Source organism: Microcaecilia unicolor, chromosome 5 (assembly GCF_901765095.1).
Source record: "Microcaecilia unicolor chromosome 5, aMicUni1.1, whole genome shotgun sequence".
Lineage (NCBI taxonomy): Eukaryota > Metazoa > Chordata > Amphibia > Gymnophiona > Siphonopidae > Microcaecilia > Microcaecilia unicolor.
Genome location: NC_044035.1, coordinates 247,998,561 through 248,014,451, shown reverse-complemented (window position 1 = coordinate 248,014,451; position 15,891 = coordinate 247,998,561). Strand labels below are relative to the sequence as shown.

General features: G+C 43.0%; 1 protein-coding gene across 1 annotated transcript in view; it reads left to right on the top strand.

The window, feature by feature from the left end:
* Window positions 1-15,891, top strand: part of RCSD1 (RCSD domain containing 1) — an 85,211-nt gene that overhangs the window by 52,496 nt on the left and 16,824 nt on the right. The window contains exon 4 of the mRNA XM_030203946.1: window positions 3,100-3,159. Coding sequence (XP_030059806.1) covers window positions 3,100-3,159 — 60 coding nt within the window. The remainder of the gene's footprint in view (window positions 1-3,099; window positions 3,160-15,891) is intronic.

The following is a 15,891-nucleotide window of genomic DNA, read 5'->3' as shown; positions in this document are numbered from 1 at the left end:
CGACACAAATTGGGAGATGGGCGTTTTTCTCCCAGGGTCGCCCAAATCGGCATAATCGAAAGCCGAGTTTGGGCGTCCTCAACTGCTTTCTGTCGCGGGGATTACCAAAGTTCACGGGGGCGTGTTGGAAGCGTAGCGAAGGCGGGACTGGGGCGTGCCTAAAACATAGGCGTCCTTGACCGATAATGGAAAAAAGAAGGGTGTCCCTGATGAGCAGTTGGGCGACTTTACTGGTCCATTTTGTCTTACGACCAAGCCACAAAAAGTGCCCTAAATGACCAGATGACCACCGGAGGGAATCGGGGATGACCTCCCCTTACTCCCCCCATGGTCACTAACCCCCTCCCAGCCTCAAAAAAAATTTTTTTAATATTTTTTCCAGCCTCTATTCCAGTCTCAAATATCATACCCAGCTCCGTGACAGCAGTATGCAGGTCCCTGGAGCAGTTTTAGTGGGTGCAATGCACTTCAGGCAGGCGGACCCAGGCCCATCCCCCCCCCCACCTGTTACACTTGTGGTGGTAAATGTGAGCCCTTCAAAACCCACCACAAACCCACTGTACCTACATGTAGGTGCCCCCCTTCACCCATAAGGGCTATGGTAATGGTGTACAGTTGTGGGGAGTGGGTTTTGGGGGGCTCAGCACACAAGGTAAGGGAGCTATGCACCTGGGAGCAATTTGTGAAGTCCACTGCAGTGCCCCCTAGGGTGCCCGGTTGGTGTCCTGGCATGTCAGGGGGACCAGTGCATTAAGAATGCTGGTTCCTCCCACAACCAAATGGCTTGGATTTGGTCATTTCTGAGATGGGCATCCTCAGTTTCCATTATTGCCGAAAATCGGGGACAACCATCTCTAAGGACGACCATCTTTAAGGTCGACCTAAATTTCGTGATTTGGGCGTCCCCGACCATATTATCAAAACGAAAGATGGACGCCCATCTTGTTTCGATAATACGGGTTTCCCCGCCCCTTCGCCGGGACATCCTGCGAGGACATCCTCAGGAAAACTTGGGCGCCCCTTTCGATTATGCCCCTCCACGCATACTAATTCACTCTCTGGTATTAAGTCGGTTAGATTATTGCAACTCTCTTTTTTCAAGGACAGCATATACAAAACCTGAAACATCTCCAACTAATTCAAAATACGGCAGTGAAAGTTGATTGGGGTGCTAAGAGACAGGACCATGTAACTCCTGCTTAAAGAAGAACGCTGGCTACTGGTAACTTGTAAATGCTTCTGAAGACCAGGAGGATTTTGTATACCAAAATCTGTATTAATATTTGATGCAATGGTGTCACATAGAAAAGTGTCTCTGCAGAAGCTGCTAAATAGTGCAGGGGTACATATCACTATTATACCCGGCGGATTTACCAGTATGCTACAGCCTGATACTGATAGTCCTTGTAACAACACTACAGTTGCCGCTGGGACCATGTAACTCATTGTGGATATGTGTTGGACGGTGTCAGAACAACAAACAAATCTTTTTTTTTTTTTTTTTTGTAATTGTGTAAAAAATAAACCGACTTTAACATTATCCTGCTTCCAGCAGTGGCCAATCCAGGCCACAAGTACATGGCAGAAACCCAATAGTAGCAATATTCCATGCTATGTCCATCTCAATAACAGATTGTGGACTTTTCCTCCAAGAACTTGTCCAAACCTTTTTTAAACCCAGAAACACAAACTGCAGTTACCACATCCTCCGGCAGTGAGTTCCAGAGCTTATTTATTCTTGGAGTGAAAAAAATATTTCCTCCTATTTGTTTTAAAAGTATTTCCATGTAATTTCATTGTGTGTCCCCTGGACTTTATACTTTATGAAAGAATGAAAAATCGATTCACTTCTACCCATTCTACACCACTCAGGATTTTATAGACCTCAATCATATCTCACCTCAGCTGTCTGTTTTCCAAGCTGAAGAGCCCAAACCTCTTTAGCCTTTCCTCATATGGGAGGAGTTCAATCCCTTTTATCATTTTGGTCGCTCTTCTTTGAACCTTTTCTAATTCTGCTATATCTTTTTTATTTATTTATTTATTTGTTATATTTGTATCCCACATTTTCCCACCTATTTGCAGGCTCAATGTTGCTTACATAGTACTGTAAGGCGTTTGCTGAGACTGGTATAGAAACAATAAAAACAGATACAATCCAATTCTTCTTAGAATGGGACGACAGATGCAGATCCATATTAGACAATATTGCTCCAACCCAAACCAGGAGACTCTGGCAAAACTTTTTATATTTTTTGCTTGAAAAAATTGCTGTTTCCTGGGCCGACGCGGACGTCGACCCACATGTGAGAACAATTAGCCTGCTGTCCTCGGAGAATACCTGCTACAGGTAAGTATCTTCGCTTTAGCCGCCCTGAGGATGCTTGGTAAGAGTCTATTTTATAACAGCACCTGGGTGCTCAGATTCCATTGTAGAATACTAGCGTAAACCAGTATCAGCATGCCTTATATTTACATGGCCACAGGTACACCAGCCATAGAGCTGACATAGTATAGGCACCTAAATGCAACAGGGACATGCGTAACTTACAGTATTCTGTAAGTTACGTGTGTGAGAACCCCACCCATGATCTGCCCATACATTCCACTTACATGTGCTGTTACAGAATAGTGCTCATGTGCGTTGAGTGTACATTTACCCATGAAAGTGCTAGTATTCTGTAAACTGACACACTCATGGGACATGTGCATCCACTTATAGACACGTATTTTATAAAACAACTATGCCCAAGCTCTGCTCAGACTGTGCCTCCAGAAAAGCCTTCGAGCATCATATGTATAAGTACACGTCATCTTGTTGGTACATGCACTTATCTTTATGTATCTTGCCATGCAATTTCATAAAAGCCTGTTCCCGTATGTAAAGCATTCGTCAGATGCAAAAAAAAAAAAGGCTTTATAAAATTGCTCCAATTTTGGGCTTGATTTTGCAACAGGGCACCTGTTTTAAACCTATTTCAAAAAGACAGCATAGACTCTCGAGCTGGATGGTCTCTGATTTCAGCCTTCAATAATGAACTGCAGGCCAGTTGCATTTCAGACTATGAATTGTTGTCTTTGTCTTTGTTTTGTTTACAGAAGACATCTCATATCCCCAAGATCAAGACAAAAAGCTCCCCTCTTATTGAAAAGCTGCAAGTAAGTGCCGTACTAATGGTTTCAGCATGTTACAATCATCTTGTCACTTGACGCTAAATTTATTCCTAGTGAATTAGATTTTTATTACACACTGTTGCATCCCTTCTTTTTACAGTGGCATAGCCAGAAGGCAGTTTTTGGGTGGTCCAACAGGTAGGATGACTGGGTACACATTTCCTCTCCCTGCTCCACCGCTTCCCCACACATGCTCAAATCTCGCACATGAACAGAGCATGCACAGGGTGACAGCACTGACAGCGTGGAGCACCGCCACTGGTTACTGCAGTTTTCTGAAAAGGGTTCAGCACTTCAGGGGGCTGTGAGTGTCTTCAGCTGGCGGGGACTTGAGGATACCCCGCCAGGTAAACTAATGGTTGCGCAGCTGCTAAGTGAGCCTGAGGCGTTAGTGAAAGGACCAGGCTCACCTCCTCCAGCCTTCCCTTCATTCCCTCTCAGTGTCCCGCCTTCCTCTGACATAGTTTCCTGTTTCCGCGAGGGCAGGACACTGAGAGGGAATGAAGGGAAGGCTGGAGGAGGTGAGCCTGGTCCTTTCACTAATGCCGGCGCTGCGATTTCAGGTAAAAGAAAAATAAAAGATTTAAACGCATCATGGGGTGGCAGGAACAGAAAGCAGGGCTGTTGGGGAGCTGGTGTACTGGAACTCGAAGGGGGCTTAAAAGAGGGGACAGGTGGAGGCTGGGGCGAGTTACTGGATGTGGAGGGGAGGATAGGGGGCAAAGAAGAATCGCTGGACATGGAGGGGAGGGCAGAGGAGAATTGCTGGACATGGAGGAGAGGGCAAGGGAGAGAGGAGAATCGCTGGACATGGGAGGGGAGGATAGGTGCAAAGAAGAATCGCTGGACACAGATGGAAGGGGAGGGCAGAGGAAAATCTGGACATGGATGGGAAGGGAGGGCAGGGGAGAGAGCAGAGTTGCTGCTGGATGTGGATGGATGGTGTGAAGGGCAGGAGAAATGCTGGACATAGATGGAGGAGAGGGAAGACAGAGGAAGAAGATGCACACGGTTGGAAGGGAAGGGAGAGAGGAGAAATACTGGACATGGACGGAGGGGAGGGAACACAGAGGAAGTAGATGCACATGGATGGGGTGGCGGGAGAGAGGAGAAATGCTGGACATGAATGGAGGGGAGGGAAGAGAGAGGAAGTGAGATGATCATGGATGGAGGGGAGGAGAGAGGAGAAATGCTGGACATGGATGGAAAGAGGAAGGAAATGCATACTGACAAGATGAGGGAAAGGGAAAAGAAGAGAAAAACTGCACATGGATAAATAAAATAGGCAAAAGCTGGATTCACTCTATACCTCCTCCAGTCAAGTCCGCAGAGGACCCAGCTTTTACCTATGGATGTAGGGCAAGAAATGACGAAGGAAGGAGGAAAGTAAAGAAATAAATGGAAAGGAAGCCCTGGAAACGGAGTTAAGGGAACAGATAGAGAGCAGCAGAATCAGAGACTGGGACCAACATGATCAGAAAAACAAAGTCACCAGACAACAAAGGTAGAAAAAATGATTTTATTTTCATTTTAGTGTTTGGAATATGTCCAATTTGAGAATTTATATATGCTGTCTTATTTTGCACTGGGTATACTACAGCTGTAACAGCTTACAGAAATTATTTATAATGAAAAAAAAATCACAAGTTATTTTTTTCTCCTATACTGGTATAGTATTTTCAATGATACTGCTTATATGCGCCACAGCTGTTATAAGGGGTGTGGCTACTGTGAGTGTGGCTACCATAGGGGCGAAGCCATATATGTGACCCCGCCTGTTATACTTGTACACTTTTTCCTACAAAAAAAGCACTTTATATATATACACACAAACAATACTCACACTATATATACCACACATTTATACTGCAACATTACCTCCTTCTACAGTTCCTTCCTCCATGAAAGATCTTTATCTTCTAATATTACACTCCTTCATACATCTGTCTAAACAAATAATTTTTTAAACCTTTTTAAAATCACCCATTTCCTGAATCTCTCTTAATCCTAGCAGTAACTTATTCCAAATTTGTGGCCCAGCAATATAGAAGATAGAATTTTGAAACTCCTCTAATTTAACAATTTGGTATGTTGGTACTTCCTATAAGACTTTATCCACAGATCGTAACAATCTTGGCTGATAAACACAAAGCTTAGTAGCTAACATGGCCTGTCCCGCCCTCATAACTTTGAATGAATTGACTTAGTTCCATCAATTTTTTGTGTAGACAGTCACATAGCTTTTGAGGGGACACCAGAATTTTCTATATTTCAGAGTTGAGGAGTGATTTGGAGGGTGCAAAGGAACAGGAGGAAGCAAAGTTGGCTCTTTTTCCTTAAAGACATGCAGAGGAGGTTAAATCCTAGAGTGTTATGCATTCTACCAGGGGCATAGCTAGACTGCAGATTTTGGGTGGGCCTAGACAACAAGTGGGTGGGCACCAAGTGTTCTCCCCCCCTCCCCCACCAACTTAAAAATATTTCTCAGCTGGCGGAAAAACACTGCTCTCCACCTTGGCAGCCTGCAGCGCTGAAAACTGAGCATGTGCAGGTGCCAGCTTAGGAAGCTCAGACTGCTGAAGTGGAGAGCAATATTTTCAGCACCATCAAGGGGAGGTCTTCAACTGGCAGAGCTTGGGATCCCCACCAGCTACCACAAAATGAGTGCTGCTGTTAGGTGGGCCAGAGTCCTAAGTGGCTACGCCACTGCTTTCTACTGGTTTAAATTTACATTTTTAGTTTGCTGATATACAGTAAAGAATACACAGCATTAAGTAGGAAAGCACATTTAAAGCACTGTGAATCTACTAAAAATGTTGCTTACAATATACAAATTCCAATACTCATACCAAAACCCTCCCCCTTCCAGCCCCTCTAATCATGCGGATAAGAATTTATATACTGTACATTTCACTTTTGTAAGGAAAAGAAAATAATTCACTTAAAGGACAAAAGCTGTTGCTTATAAATTCCCGGCAGTTTCGAGAATCCGTAATACTAGACCTTAAAATGTGCTTATCTGGTTCACATTTCCTCTCAAAATGACAATTAATTAGCTCAATCTTTAGTTCCCTGCTCACTTCAAATATTCAGGCATTCCATGACAGAGCTAAGAGTTTCTTCCAGTTGCTAAAATGACTCTTCATCCTGCCAAAATAAACTGTTTAATTAAATTGCCAAGGTCACCAAGAAGAAATACAGAAGGGGAGTGCCTGTCTTGCCTGCCTCTGTGATCTCCCGGGGATGTAAGAACTAACAACCACTGGTTATTTATTATTTATTTATTTATTTATCCACATTGCTTGCTATACTGCAATTTGTCTATGAATGCAACTATCGGGTTTACAATTCTAAAAAGAGCGTAGTGGGGTCTGAGAAACAAAAGGGAGGGGAGACACAATTAAGATGTAGTGCCAAAGACTTCTGTAAACAGGAAAGTTTTGAGCAATGACTTAAACTTTGGATATGAGGACTCTAGTCAGATGTGTGGTGGAAGAGAGTTCCAGAGGGAAGGCTCCTGAAAACTAAAGTTGGTCTCTCTTGAGATAGATAGACAAAAAGAGGGAATAGACAGCAAAGGAACAAGAAGGCGTGTAAGGGGTGAGAAGAGAAAAAAGATATAAGGGGACATAAGGGAGATGGGATTTGAAAACAAAACAGAGCTGCTTGAACTTAATCTGAGAGGAGTCGGGAAGCCAATGCTCAGCACAAAGGAGGGGGTGACGTGGTTGAAATAGTGTGCTGAGTAAAGAATCTTAACAGCGGTGGATTGGACTAGTTGGAGACGCTTCAGGGAATAAAGAGGAAGACCTGCAAAGAGAGAGTTACAGTAGTCTATGTGAGAGACAACAAATGAAAGGAATAGAGTATGCAGAAGAGAGGAATCGAGGAATGGGTGAATGGTGTGGATACGCTAAAGAGCAAAAAAAACGAGCGAATGACTGAGTCAGTTTGAGGTTTGAAAGATAGATGAGAGTCAGAGATAAAGCCAAGAATCTTAATAGTGTCATGGTATGGGAGGGGATGACTGTCAAGAATTGGAGGTGGAGGCAAAGGAGCTGAAGAGAGAGAGATGGCTTCACATTTTGACAAATTGAGGAATAGGTGATTTGCTCTGAATGGGGAAAGTATCTCTTTTCTTGCTGGGGCATTCCTTTTACAGTGGGTTCAGGTAGGGATCCTTATCCTTCCAAACTAAGGGACCCTTTTACCAAGTGGTGGTAGGGCTATTGCATGTCAAAAAGCACTACTGTGGGGAGTAGGTGTTCCCAGTAGTAATCGGGCAGTGTAGGCATATTGCCGCAAGCTGCCCGATTACTGCATGAGCCCTTATCACTTTCTAAACAGGAGGCGGTAAGGGCTCAAGTGATAAAGGCCACGCACTAATTTGGAAACTAGTGTGTGGCCATTAATGTCAGAAATAAAAATTCTGCCGTTTTAAAGCTGCGCTAAAAAGTGGCCAGAGCAGGCGGAAAACCCACATGCTAAACCTACCCAAGCCACTTTTTTGTGTGGCTTTATAAAAGGACCCCTAAGGGTTTTCTGCACACTCCAGCACCCCATTAATTTCCAGCCCCTGCTGCACACAGACTACAGCCCCCCATTTGTTTCTAGCCCCCCCCCCACACACACACACACACTCCAGCCACCTTTGTTTCTAGCTCCCCTCCCACACACTACAGCCACCCTTTGTTTCTAGCACCCCCTGCACACTACAGCCTCCCCACCTTTGTTTCCAGCAACCCCTCCCCCTCCCAGACACTTCAGCTCCTCAAGCCTCTGTGGGCCCTCCCCAGTCCTACCTTGAAGGGTCCTGTTGCTCTAATGGCCTCTTCAGAGGCAGGAAAAAAACCCGCTCTTTCCTGCCCACTGCCGCTGCTCTGTCCAGTGCCGCCGCATTTTCAAAATGGCTGTTGAGACTTCCTGCAGCAGTTTTGCAGGTCTTGGCAATCTCATGAGACTGCCTTGGGGGGGGTGGGGGGGGAGAGCCTCTGGGCTCCCAGGCATTGCCAGGTTGCCTATATGATAGAAAGGTCGGACTGGAGAGGGGAAGCCTTAACTTCTGCAGCTGCTACAGACTGAAGCAAATTTTTAAGGAGGAAAGTGGGAGGGGAGATGTCAGAGCCCTGTGAAAAGGAGAAGGAGGAAGAAAATTGAGTACTTCAGCCTTTTACTTGTAACAAAGCAGCATGTAACGAGGTAAAAGTACTTAAAACTGGTTCAGATAATAAGAAGGGCTCATGCTTGTCTTGTACTCCGTAACAAGTAAAAGTAATGAAATATTTACTTAAGTATTGTAACGTGATACTTTGACTTTGTTTCTATACAATACTGCTTGTACATAAATTTCTTGAGCTGCTTCTGCCCTTCCTGGGGCTTGGCTGCATACCCAACTATGGCTGGGCTGACCCCATTCTCCCCTTGGCTACCATAGTAATCCCTTGGGCTTGGCGGCCAGCCTGACTATAGCTGGGCTTGCTCCAGTCTCCCCTGGATGGCTCAAATAATCCCTGAGGTTTGTCTGCATGCCTTACTATGGCTGGGCACACATCACTGACCCCTGGATTGCCCTAATAATCCCCGGATCATGGCTGCTTGCCCTCCACCCACAACTATGTCTTTCTCACAGCTTCTAAACCTAAACCTTTAAGGTTCCCTCTTCAACTCCTGCCTTCACTTCTATGAATACAAACAATTCTGGTGCTCCTAGGGGGGCAAAAAAAGCAAACAGGATGCTAAGAATTATTAGGAGAGAGATGCAAAATAAGGCCAAAAATATTATAATGCCTCTGTCTTCCAATCAAAATTCTGCACGTCAGCATACTCCTCCCATTTGATGCAATTAATATTTTAATTGCTACTGGGGAATCATACATCCCAGTTCAGTACAGTACCATGCTGACCAATAGCTGCATATAGCCATCTTTATGAATGACCAAGATAGTGGCTTTATACATCAGGTAAGGAAGAGAACTGGATACCAGAACATTCTGAAATTATCTAGCTAAGATAGGAGCAAAAGCAAAAAAAAAAAAAAAAATTGCAAGAGTAATATAATGTAATTAAACTCTGGAATTCGTTGCCAGAGAATGTGGTAAAGGCGGTTAGCTTAGCGGAGTTTTAAAAAGGTTTGGACGGCTTCCTAAAGGAAAAGTCCATAGACCGTTATTAAATGGACTTGGGGTAAATCTACTATTTCTGGGATAAGCAGTATAAAATGTTTTGTATATTTTTGGGATCTTGCCGGGTATTTGTGACCTGGATTGGCCACTGTTGGAAACAGGATGCTGGGCTCGATGGACCTTTGGTCTTTCCCAGTATGGCAATACTTATGTACTTATGTAATGGAGGCAGTTTAATAACTACTATTTACTACTATTTAGCATTTCTATAGCGCTACAAGGCGTACGCAGCACTGCACAAACACTTATAACTTGATGCCAAGATGTAGGTGCCACAATAGGACACACTTAATGCCAATTCTGTAATGACACTTAGGTGTGCCTAAGCTATTATAGAATACAGTGCAAAACCATATTAACACACCAAAATTTAGGTGCGCTCACTTATGACAAGTCAATGGCTGGTACAAGTTGGCATGCCTAGGTATGCCATGCAACATGAACAACTGATAATATTCTAGAAGTAGTGCTTGTCACTTGGTGGCATGCCTATGGGGCTGCCCATGCTTTGCCTATGTGTGTATGTGCTCCCTCTCAGTTTAATGCTAAGTGACTTTGGTGTGTACTTTATAGAATAGAGCCTGTAACTTATGCGTATAAATGCCAATTATTGGCACCTCTGATGCATGCAAGCGCTAGTATTCTATAAAATTTCTTAATTGTAATATTTATTTATTTTATTTATTTGTTGCATTTGTATCCCACATTTTCCCACCTCAATGTGGCTTGCATAGTACCGTAATCGGCGTTGACTGATTCCGGTGTGAACAAATACAAGGTGTGAGTAATATCAAGGTGATATTATGGTAGAGTGAGATAACATGTATGGTAAAGACAGTTGGGGAGAACATTGTTAGGGAAAGGAAGAGTTAGTATATGTCTGTTACGATCTTTGGTTGCGTTGTGTCACAAATGTCCAAGTTTTTTATATTGGGTCAGTGGGGTATGCCCTTCTGAACAGTTCTGTTTTTAGTACTTTCCGGAAATTCAAGTGGTCGAGTGTGGTTTTTACTGCTTTTGGTACTGCGTTCCACAGTTGTGCTCTCAGGTAGGAAAAGCTGGATCCATAAGTGGATTTGTATTTGAGTCCTTTGCTGCTTGGGTAGTGGAGGTTTAGGTATGATCGTGCTGATTTTATGGTGTTTCTGAGTGGCAGGTCGATGAGGTCTGTCATGTATCCCGGTGCCTCGCCGTAGATGATTTTGTGCACTGTCGTGCAAATTTTGAATACGATGCGTTCCTTAATTGGAAGCCAGTGCAATTTTTCTCGAAGTGGTTTTCCAAATATAAGCTTTGCTTCTCTGTTTTGGGTGGTTTGAAGTTTCTTTATGATTTGTTCTTTGCATCCCGCATAGATTCCGTTACAATAGTCTGCGTGGATTAGTACCATTGACTGTACCAGGTTGCGAAATATTTCCCTCGGGAAGAATGGTTTCACACATTTTAGTTTCCACATTGAGAGAAACATTTTCTTTATGGTGATTTTAGCTCGGGACTCTAGTTGGAGGTTTCGGTCGATTGTTACTCCGAGAATTTTCAGGCTGTCTGAGGTAGGGAGGGTGTATCCTGGGGTGTTAATGTGTGTGGGTTTGTATGTGTTGTATTGGGATGAGATGATGAGACAGTGTGTTTTTTCTGTATTGAGTTTGGATAAGGCATTGGCTAGTGGGACCATCATGAGGTTGAAAAGGATCGGTGATAGTGGTGATCCTTGCGGTACTCTGCAGTCTGGTTTCCAGGGTGACGATATGTTAGTGCTTGATTTCACTTGGTATGTTCTGGTGGTTAGAAAGCCCTTAATCCAATTGAGAGTGTTACCACCAATTCCGAAATAATCTAGGAGTCTTAACAATATGTTATGGTTAACCATGTCGAACGCACTGGACATGTCAAATTGAAGGAGGAGAATGCTTTTGCCTATTGCTATCTCCTGCTTGAATTTGGATAGGAGAGTGAGTAATACTGTTTCGGTGCTGTGTTGGGGTCGGAATCCTGATTGTGACTCATGTAGTATGTTGAATTTATTTATGTAGTCGTTGAGTTGTTTGGTCACCAGTCCTTCCATGAGTTTGACTACTAATGGGATAGATGCTACTGGTCGGTAGTTGGTGATATCATTTGTTTTTTTCTTGGTGTCTTTTGGTATTGGGGTGAGCAAGATGTTGCCTTTTTCTTTAGGGAAGATAGCCCACTGAAGCATGAAATTTAGATGGGATGTGAGATCTGTTATGAAGCGGTGGGGGGCAGATTATATTAGGTAGCTGGGGCAGCTGTCCAATTGACAGTGGCTTTTGGAGTATTTTTTGATTGCCTGATTGACTATATCGACGCTGAGGAGAGCAAAGTTTGACCATGATCGGTCCGCCGGGTATTCACCAGCTTTGGGAAATGTGCATAGCTAGGACTGATTTTTTTGGGTGGAACCCAAGGTATTTTTTGAACATAATTTTTATTGAGTAACATATAGAACAATGGTAGAATATATTCCCATTTTTAACCTGTCTCATACCAGCCTAACTAAGATAAAAGAAACTATTACACAGAGGCCTGTCCTTTGCTCCCACCTCTTCATATGATCCCTTCCAGACCAGGATCGATTTATTTAAATTCCAACATAAACTACAAATTACACATCTTTTTCTCAGCATCTACAACTGCTTTACCAGATACCTCTGTGGTCAAAAACAACTCAAAACAAAATGGATATCTCCATATCCAATGGATCCCCTAATTACAGCTTTTCACAAAGTTGTTCTTAGAGATATTGAGAAATTGGAAAACTGTGATAAAAAGCATCCATTTCACAACTTGACTAGAGAAGAACATCAAGTCCTGTGATCTTTATCCTCTAATATAGTCATAAAACCAGACGATAAGAGCAGAGGAATCATCATTTTAGATCACAATGCCTGCATTGATGAAGTTATGTGAGAACTCACTGCCTCAAAGACTCTACCAAAAATTTGAAGATGGAGATTGAAGAGGTTATCAAGTGTGCAAGCAAGATGGGATACCTAATGCCAAAAGAGAAGCAGTACCTAAGTGTTGAACATCTCACTATTCCAACGATGTATATGCTTCTGAAGATCTATAAAGCTACCACAAATTCACCAGGAAGACCAATAATATCGGGCAATGGATCCATCTTGGAACCTTTATCCAACTTCACAGATTACAAAGTTTCCATAGGTTACTATGGAGCTTTAAGTCTAAGGGCCCTGTTTACTAATCCGCGCTGTAAGAATGCTAACATTTTTAGTGTGTACTAAAAACGCTAGCGTACTTCAGTAAACAGGGCCGTAAGTGCTTTGAAAATACACCTCCAAGTCATTATACACAAACATCCCACAGTTAGAGGCACTTATTTTAATTGAAGAAATTTACATAACAATCAGTTAGATGCATTCCCAACAGGTTGATCCTTACATTAGTGATAATTGTGCTGACCAAAAACTACTTTTACTTCGATAGACAATTTTATTTACAGTTAAAGGGTAAAGCTATGGTGGCCTCCATGGTAAGGTAAGGTTAAGTGGTCATTTCTCTAGTGGAGAAGGGTGAACAGTGGAGTGCTGCAGGGATCTGTATTGGGACCGGTACTATTTAACATATTTATAAATGATATGGAAATCAGAACAATGAGTGAGGTGATTAAATTTGCAGATGATAAAAAACTATTCAAGGTTGTTAAAATACGTGCGGAATGTGAAATATTGCAGGAAGACATTAGGAAATTGGAAGACTGGGCATTCAAACAGCAGATGAAATTTAATGTGGACAAATGCAAGGTGATGCACATTGGAAAGAATAATCCAAATCATAGTTACCTGATGCTACTTGGGGTTCAGCACTCAAGAAAAAGATCTGGGTGGTGTTGTAGATAATCTGCTAAAATCTTCTGCTCAGTGTGCGGAAGCAGCAAAAAAAGCAAACAGGATGCTAAGAATTATTAGGAAAGGGATGGTTATCAAGTTATCGCTTTGTATCGCTTCATGGTGCATGCGCACCTTCAGAATTGCATTCAGTTGCGGTCGCCATATCTCAAAAAAATATAGCGGAATTACAAAAAGGTTCAAAGAAGAGCAACCAAAATGATAAAGGGGATGGAACTCCTCTCATATGAGCTCGGCAGTAGTTCCAGATTGGCATGCGGCAAGCCCAGTGCCATTCGCCAACCCTTTAGTAAAAGAGCCCCTAAATAAATCAATTTTCCCCTTTCTCAGTTCTACAACAACATATTCCCCCCTGATATTCAAACTATTTAACCGGCCAAGAATTGCTCCTGGCTGGTTAAATAGCATTTAAGCGCCTAATGTGGATATTCAGCGGGAGATAACCATTTATCTTCTGCCTACGGCCATACTCACATGACTTAGCCAGTTAGGCACAGATATTCAGTGACAAATCAGCAATGTTGAGCGGCCTATCATTGACCATTAAAAAGTTAACCAGTTAGTGAAGAATATTGGCATAGTCAGTTAGCTTTTTAGCAGCCAAAATAAACCCAGCTATTCCATGCTGGTTGCCGGAAACTGTGCCGCATTGTCTAGATGGAGAATTCTGCTTTAGAATGTGGCAACAAAAAGAAAATGAAGGAAAGAAGAGATGTATATTTATACCTCTATATTGGCCATTAATATCTGCTCCCCTTCAAGTTTCACTGAAAATCAGTCTCGGTAACACGGAAGATATTGTCCCTTCCAGCATACCCATGCATTCTGGTCTACAGTTGCTCTCTTCACTTGTTATATATAGGCAGGACAATTTTGTAACTGGAAGCCAGAAATTATGCACACCTTGTGCATGTAAGCGCTGAGACATTTGGCATTTACATGGGTAATTGCATTATGTGTTATTTTATGAGGTAGTGCATAAGTGCCTTAGCATTAACTGCAAGGGAGCATACAGCTAACTGCAAAGGAGAATACACATGGGCATGTCTCCAATTTACACATGAAATATATAGAGTACTATAAGTTCCACATATGGTATGGTATAATTAGGCATGCCCATTTATTTCTGTGTTTCTATATCTAGGAAATACCTGCTTTGTTTCACCGAAGCAGAGCTGTCCTTCAGAAAAGAACTTACCCCAACGCAACTTTAATGAAACAAGGATTCCTTGTTGGGATTTTCCTGTTCTGATGAGATAAATGACTATTCTTCCATGATAGGGAGAGTAGATAGCATGGATGGGCAACCTGATAGGCCATATGGTCTTTATCTGCCTACATTTTTCTGTTTCTATGTTTCATTTACACCTGCCATTGACCTAGTATAAATGGCGGGGCATTTTCGATATGGCGTCTAAATCTGAATTTGGGCATTTTACACAAAACATCCAAATTCTGAACAGGAAAGAAGGTCATTTTTGAAAAAAGAAAAACATATTTTTGTTCAAAAATACTATGGACATTTTGTGATCTGGACGTTTTGTTTTTGGGTCCATTAAAAAAAAAAAAAAGAAACGCACAAGTGCAAAATGTACAAAATCAAGCCATTGGGATGTAGGAGGATCCAGCATGTTTAGTAGACTGGTCCCCCTGACATCCCAGGACAGCAATAGGGGACACTGCAGTAGACTTCATAAAATGCTCCCAGGTATACAGTGGGGGAAATAAGTATTTGATCCCTTGCTGATTTTGTAAGTTTGCCCACTGACAAAGACATGAGCAGCCCATAATTGAAGGGTAGGTTATTGGTAACAGTGAGAGATAGCACATCACAAATTAAATCCGGAAAATCACATTGTGGAAAGTATATGAATTTATTTGCATTCTGCAGAGGGAAATAAGTATTTAATCCCTCTGGCAAACAAGACCTAATACTTGGTGGCAAAACCCTTGTTGGCAAGCACAGCGGTCAGACGTCTTCTGTAGTTGATGATGAGGTTTGCACACATGTCAGGAGGAATTTTGGTCCACTCCTCTTTGCAGATCATCTCTAAATCATTAAGAGTTCTGGGCTGTCGCTTGGCAACTCGCAGCTTCAGCTCCCTCCATAAGTTTTCAATGGGATTAAGGTCCGGTGACTGGCTAGGCCACTCCATGACCCTAATGTGCTTCTTCCTGAGCCACTCCTTTGTTGCCTTGGCTGTATGTTTTGGGTCATTGTCGTGCTGGAAGACCCAGCCACGACCCATTTTTAAGGCCCTGGCGGAGGGAAGGAGGTTGTCACTCAGAATTGTACGGTACATGGCCCCATCCATTCTCCCATTGATGCGGTGAAGTAGTCCTGTGCCCTTAGCAGAGAAACACCCCCAAAACATAACATTTCCACCTCCATGCTTGACAGTGGGGACGGTGTTCTTTGGGTCATAGGCAGCATTTCTCTTCCTCCAAACACGGCGAGTTGAGTTCATGCCAAAGAGCTCAATTTTTGTCTCATCTGACCACAGCACCTTCTCCCAATCACTCTCGGCATCATCCAGGTGTTTACTGGCAAACTTCAGACGGGCCGTCACATGTGCCTTCCGGAGCAGGGGGACCTTGCGGGCACTGCAGGATTGCAATCCGTTATGTCGTAATGTGTTACC